Source organism: Microtus pennsylvanicus, chromosome 9 (assembly GCF_037038515.1).
Source record: "Microtus pennsylvanicus isolate mMicPen1 chromosome 9, mMicPen1.hap1, whole genome shotgun sequence".
In the NCBI taxonomy this organism is placed as follows: Eukaryota; Metazoa; Chordata; class Mammalia; order Rodentia; family Cricetidae; genus Microtus; species Microtus pennsylvanicus.
In genome coordinates, this window is record NC_134587.1 from 40,996,137 (window position 1) to 41,003,001 (window position 6,865).

Here is a 6,865-nt window from a genome sequence, read left to right on the forward strand (position 1 = left end):
CTACTCCTGTCCAAGAATCATTTAGACACCATTGTGGGTTCTGTGTATGCACCTTTGGACGTGCAGACATTGCAGGCCATTGTGTCTTTCATCTGCAGTAGGTAAAGAATGGTCATCTATCGCTGCACAATAACCTCCATGCCCGTGACGGACACGGATTTGTCGAGGTGGGGTGTGGTCAGTGCCGTTTGTGACCATAAAGGGCATTCTCCAAGGAGCCAGCACAGTCTCATTTTGTCATCCGTGTGACCTGCCTTGTCTATAGGACAGAGCCTGCAGATGAAGAGCCTGCTTTTGACTGTTACACTGTTCGTCCTGGTGACTGGCCTACGTGCCCAGGATGACCTGCCTTTCCTCTCAGAAGACAAGAACGTGAGGCAGGGAGCGATGGTGGAAGGGAGTAGGGGGAATGCTTGACTGTTGTCCGGTGCCTAAGGATTGGAGCCGGCACTCGTGAGCTTTTTAGTTCTCTGAGCCTGGTCTCTAGCCCTGCACCTCAGCCTGGAGTCTTGTCCGCTCTCTACTGCTCTGCCGTCTCTATTGCTGTTCTGCCAGCAGGCACGGGCCCTCCTGGACCACAGAGATGGACCCACAGAAGGGTCCTAGTTGCAGTGACTCCAAGAACCAGAATGTTTCTCAGGGGTGGACCTTCATGCCCTGTCCTAGAACCGATGACTTTGGGGGCTTTGAGAACAGACACATTCTGCCTAACTAGAACATGGGTTTTTGGTGAAACTTTAAGGAACACAGAACCGGGGAGTGGGGGCCAGACCATGTCAGGGGCTTCAGCCTGGGCTCTGAAATGTTTTTCAGACTCCTTCCCATGTGCTGGAGCCTGAGGAAGAACTTGGCTTGGACTGGGGTGTATTGGGTGTACACGGTATACAGGGCTCTGTTCGTTACAGGTCTCAGGGATCTGGTACAGGAAAGTCATAGTGAGTGACCAGAACATCACAGAGCAGAAGAGCCATGTGGAAGAATTCCCTTTTGTGGTGAGAGCCCTGGAAAAAGGAAGCATGGAGGTTACGTTGTTTTTCATGTGAGTGTCACCACCGTGAGTCTTCCCAGCTTTCCCTTCCCCTCTCCTCTATGCTTTGAGTGTTGATGACAAGTAGGTTCATGCTTTAAGGGGACACTATCACCTCAATCACTTGAAAAATCCTGACTGCACTTGAAATGGGGTAGACAGGTCACTGACTCACCGTGCAAGCTGAGCAGAACGCAGGTGTGGGCCCTGCAAGACACTGCTGCTGTGCTTCCTGTTTTCCAGGTTTAAGGAGAATTGCCAACAGATTGAATTCGTGCTGGAGAAGACAAAGAAGCCTGGCCAATACAGTGCCTGTGAGCCCGTTTGAATTTCTTCTCCCATTGCCTTGATAAAACTCTCTGTCCCAAAGGATTAGGGAAAGGGCGTTTATTTCAGCTCACTGTTCAAGGGGCAGTCCATCCTGGTGGAGAATTCATGGCAGCTGGTGCTTGGAAGAGCTGGTTATACCCCATCTACTGCTGGAAGAAGGGAATGGGGGATGCATGTGTGCTAGCGCTACCATCCTAGGCCAGCGGTTTTCAACCTGTGCGTGGTGACCCCTTTGGGAGTCAATATCAGATAGTCACATTATGATTCCCAACAGTAACAAAATTACAGCAGTGAAGTAGCAATGAAATAATTTTATGGTTGGGGTCACCACACAATGAGGAACTGTCTTAAAGGGCTGCAACACTAGGAAAGCTGAGAACCACTGCTCTACCCAGCTCCTTAGCACAGTCAGAACAACGTGTCAGGAACACTGCCGACCTGTTTTCTCTGTTTATCTACAGTTTGGGGCGCGAATCTCATGTACATCTATGAACTGCCAGTGATGGACCACTACATCTTCTACAGTGAATGCCGTTTTTTTGAGCAGAAAATCTATATGGGAGAGCTCATAGGTAGGACCCTGGCTACCCCATGTCCTGTGTTATCTCTATCACCAGAAGCCAGAGGATGTGCAGTAGCTACAACTTGGCATTAGGGACTAGAATGCTTAGTACGGAAGACTTGATGTGTATCTAGGTTCTGGACACCAGGTGCTGCCTGTGCAGTGGGCAAGATCTGAGTGAGAAGGGTCAGGTTGATGGGGATGTTCGGAGAAAAGGACAGATATAGCCCTCAGGGCCATAACAACTCAGGATGGAAGTTCCAAGCAGTGAACTATAGGCTGACTTTTCCTGTCCTGACTGCTTGTTCCCAAATAACCAGCAATCACTTCACAAATAACTGACTCAGAGACTTAATATAAATGCTCAGCCAATAGCTCAGGCTTATTATTAACTAGCTCTTACATCTAAACCCATTTCTATTAATCTATGTGCTGTCCAAAGGCTTGTGGCTTTTACCTCTACACCATTTTGTGTGTCCAACTAATTTTCCATCTGGCTGAAAATTCCTCTGACCTCACCCTTCCTCATCCCATCATTCTCAGTTTGACTTTCCCACCTAACTTTATCATGTTTAACTACTGGGCAATCAGTTTTATTGTTTATTAAATCAATCATAGTGACATATATTCACCCAGTGTACAGAAGGATTACACCACTGCAATAAACTGTCCAGTACCATTTTCTGGGGTCTCAAATTTCAGGAAGGTCAGTTCAAAGGGTTGGGTCCAAAAAGAGATCTTTGGTTGGCAATGTCCCTCTGGACTTGAGAGACAGACTGGTATCCCTGTGACCAGGGTGCTTCCAGGTCAGGGTGCAATTCTGTGCAGCCATTCAGAATATATCCCATCCTTTTGTACCTCCCTGCAGGCTATGTCCTTCTTCTCCATCCATACCCCATTTCCCTGTCTTCTCTAAGTGCTCCCTCCTCTCCTGCCTGCACCTGGCCCAGGGTAACGCCCCTAGTGCTGCCCTTGTACCACTGACTCCCTGCAGCACTGTGCAGTCACAACCCTGTGCTCATCTGGTCTCTGCCCCCAGGGAAGGATCCCACAGAAAACCACGAGGCCCTAGAAGAGTTCAAGAAGTTCGCACAACAGAAAGGCTTCCCACCAGAAAACATCATAGTTCCTGAGCAGAGAGGTGAGCAAATGACTTTAGAGATCACAGACTAGACCACAAAGGACCATACTTTCCTGTAGTTACATAGAACTGTCCACACCCCTCCTGTTCTCCTGTGTTAGCCATTATTCAGAAACCCTTGTGTTTCTCCATGTCCCTAGCATCTCTTTCTGTCTCCATTTGCCCTACTCTTCCCTCACCATATTCCAGGTCTTGGTCATGATGACATCTAAGCTGCATGTGTGATGGGGCCTAGGTCTTTTTCAGCACACACCTTCAACCCTGGATTTTTCTTTGTTTCTACAGAAATGTGTGTCCCTAAAAACCACAATGGTAAGTGACACCTGGAAGAAACTTAGGACAGCTCAGACTCCATAGTACTTGAGTTTTGTGGTTCATCTTTTGGATCCTTAAACTGAGATACGTGAGACCCTTTGTATCCAGGTATGAGCAGCCTTTCAAGGATGTGACCACAAGCAAAACCCCAGGACACTTGGGAACCCATTTATTTTTTCATAGACTCCTTCCCATGCCATGGGCTCCATGCGGTCTCACCTCCCACCCAACATACCCCCTACTTAGTGACCTACATAGGTGCTTAGTGACCTGCCTGGTAAACATGGCAGGCTGTGCTTGAGGATCACGAGTGTCTGGCAACATCTCCACAGTGTCTGTGGGAAGGGAGTTCTCTGATTGGCATCTGTTTCCTATGAGCTCCACTGGAGAAGGAGGGGGCCTCATCTCTGTCCTCTTCCTGTCACAGCTGTCCCTTGGAACTGCAAATCTTGAGTCAACTCTGCACCAGTTAATAACACTGCCTCTTCTGGAATACTCGTGCCCCTGGACCACCCAACCCTGAGACACACCCCTCAAGACCATCTCACTACCCATCGGACCACACTTCTGCTAGGACCCTTTGTCCCACCCTAAACCCAAGTAAAGCCTTAAGCAGCAATTTTGGACTCAGTGTGTGCTTTGGAGTCTCCTGTAAACTCCCAGAAGCTCTATGACCTTTTCATATGTGAGAAGCTCTGGGACCCAGTAGGTACCAGACCCCAAAGTCTGACTACCTCAGTCCTGTAGGATATAGGACACCCTAGAAGTTCATATGATGGGACAACCCCTGCCCTCCCTCTTATGGCTTCAGAAGGTGTTTGACTTTGTGGAGAATTTGGGAAGCTACTGGGTTGGGCACAGCTGGGGAGATGGTGTTACAGATGCAAATGTGTGCAGGTTTCCACAGGGATCTTACTCCAGTGGGGACTTTGGGGAATCTATGAGAGGCCATGTGGTGGGCTCTTAGCGCACAGCTTGTGCCCGGGGCACTGACAGAGTTGTGTGTGGTAAAGAAACTCAGTCCTTTTCTTGGCTTCTGTGGGAGAGAACCTAGCTTCCAGATAAGATGGCTAAGGGAGCCAGGGGTGGCTGGGGAGCGAGTGCTCCTATTCATGCTCTTAGCCCGGTTCTCTTAATGGTTTTTCTGCTGTGTGGGAACCCTGGAATCGACCTGTCCCAGGAATGATATCTCCCACTCAAGGTCCCTGTCCTAGACTGACTAGATCTGCCTGCTTATGACAGAGAGGGGCTAGCCATGACCAGGAATCTTCCTGATCTTCCAAAGTATCATGTTCCTCCAGGTGGTACTGGGACCCTCCCGGAGTCCCCTCTGCGTATCCTTCCATCTCATCTCCTGCCATGAACCCCTTTGCTTGTTCCCCCTCAAGGGTGGCATCCCCCTCTAGCTTCTAGGCAAGTGGTTCATAACTCACTGGGCAGGAAACCTGCAAAGCCATTATAGATAACTATTAAAGCCTGGTTTCTGGAAACCTAAACCTTACTAGAGTCCTGTAGAGCAGGAAGCTTTGTGTTGAAGAATACGTGTGTGCATTGCCTCTGCTGCCAGAGTGAAATCCAGCAGGACTGACAGCTGCCTGGGTAGCACAGAGTCTCACAGGAAAGCTGCCTGTTCTAAAGACTCTAGAAATAGTGTAAAGTCTGCCAAAATGTAGAATGGCTCAATGTTCCCCTTGGCCTTTGTCTCCCCCGCCCCCAGCCCCGAGGGTGTGTGCTGTGCATTGCTCTGTGGTGGACTCTGTCACACTGTGCTGTGCGCCTTCAGTCACTTCAGTGGACACTGCTGGGTGGAGGACTCTGGGGACGCTAAGTGAGATCCTCATGAGGTCCTTTGTGTTTCTGCCTGGTTACTAGGTTTTCTTCATCTCATGGTAAGACATAAACTTTCTTTCTTTGTCTGAGAAACCTTTTTTTTTAAAATCAAAGATTGTTAGCTCATTAAAGGCCCATATCGTATCAATCACTCCCTTCCCCTTTTCACCGATCAGCCAGTTTTGTCAGATTATGAAGACATCCACCACCAATGGGAAGAGACAGTCACCACCTACACTCAGGATGAAAGACAGAGTTTGTTTTAGTTACTTTTCTAGTGCCGTGACAAAAACCCCACGACCTAGGAAACTTACAGAGGAAAGCATCTAGAGGGCGCTTACAGTTTCAGAAGGTCCATGACCACCGTGGTGTGGAGCAGAGCAGCAGGCAGGCAGGCCTGGTGCTGGGGAGTAGTGTGAACTCACATCCTGGTCCAAAGTAGGTGGCAGAGAAAGAGAAAGACTCAGAACGTCATAGACTTTTGAAACCTCATAGCCCACGCCCAGTGACACACTTCCTAATCCTACCCAAACAGTTCTTCAATCTGGAAATAAAGTATCCAAACATATGAAACTATGGGTGCCATTCTTTTTTAACAAAGTTTTTTAATTGATTCTTTGGGAATTAAATATTGCACACCCCAATCCTACTCATTTCCCAGTCCCTCTATATTTGCACTTCACCCTTGTAGCATTCCCCTACAAAAAGAAAATTAAAAAAGAAATAATAAAAACCAAAACAAAAAAGAAACAATAAAAGAAAAAATTAAAATATCAAATAAAAACAAATAAAAATAGAAAACAAAACAAAAAACAACAAAAAAGCAAAACAAAAACAAACAAAACCCACTGCCCTCCCCTGTCTTTCCAGCGTCTCCATCTCCTCTTCATGCACCATAGTGTCATTGGGAACTGAGGTGTGTCACCAAGTAGACCCTTTGGTCCAAATAGCTTTACTTGCAAATATTCACTGTGTAATGAGTTGTTGGTCAGGTTCAAGGCCTCTGGTGAATCATCAATAATGGACCCTTACAGAAATTCCTCTCAGATATCCTGCTGTTGCCCTGAGTCATGGAGATCCTGTAGCTATGTTTCTGCAGGACCTGTCCCTTAATGTGCCCCAGCAGGTTATAGACGAGTTAGATGCTGGTGTGAGCTAACTCAAACCTTGGTGGTGTGCCTTGATGGTAGCTGAGTTGGTCAGTCTGGGCCCCTGGGACCACCCTCTCAGGCAAGGGGTGGAGCCAGCTTTCCATCGCCCTTTGTGAGGGGTAGCACCAGCTTTTCCAAGTGTGGTGTTGGGGGAAGCTCTCCTATGAGGGGAGGGGTTAGCTCTCTTGTTTTGGTGGCCATTGTGGCCAGCTCTCCCAGGGCTAATGAGGGTAGGGTTCAGCTTAGCATGACCCTAGGACCACAACACACATGGGTCTCTGTGTTAACACATGCAACAGACATCAACACAGACCTCAGCTGCAACAGGACCATGGACCCAGACATGGCCCTCAGCAGAAGCTTGGGCCTAATTGTCTCCATGGCCCCAGGGAATAGCACAGGTCAGTCAGATCTTTATGGGACCTGGTAGCAGTGTGATTCCTGGACTCCAACATGGCCTCAGGTAACAGTCAAGACCCCTGGCATCACATGCCCTTGATGGTAACAGG

At 48.3% G+C, this 6,865-nt stretch overlaps 1 protein-coding gene across 1 annotated transcript; it reads left to right on the forward strand.

Moving 5' to 3' along the window:
* The first annotated feature begins 271 nt into the window (after positions 1 to 271).
* Obp2b (odorant binding protein 2B) lies at positions 272 to 3,845 on the forward strand. Its single transcript, XM_075984610.1, has 7 exons — positions 272 to 372; positions 906 to 1,039; positions 1,271 to 1,341; positions 1,819 to 1,929; positions 2,959 to 3,060; positions 3,346 to 3,372; positions 3,803 to 3,845. The coding sequence occupies exons 1-7, from the start codon at positions 280 to 282 to the stop codon at positions 3,826 to 3,828; spliced, it is 564 nt and encodes a 187-aa protein (XP_075840725.1). The 5' UTR covers positions 272 to 279; the 3' UTR covers positions 3,829 to 3,845.
* Positions 3,846 to 6,865: the final 3,020 nt, after the last annotated feature.

Excerpts from the sequence above, each read along its gene's own strand:
- Obp2b (XM_075984610.1), top strand. The coding sequence starts at position 280 with ATGAAGAGCCTGCTTTTGACTGTTACACTGTTCGTCCTGGTGACTGGC. Across the intron at positions 1,930-2,958 it reads CTATATGGGAGAGCTCATAG|GGAAGGATCCCACAGAAAAC; the intron begins GTAGGACCCTGG and ends CTCTGCCCCCAG. Across the intron at positions 3,373-3,802 it reads TGTCCCTAAAAACCACAATG|CTGTCCCTTGGAACTGCAAA; the intron begins GTAAGTGACACC and ends TTCCTGTCACAG.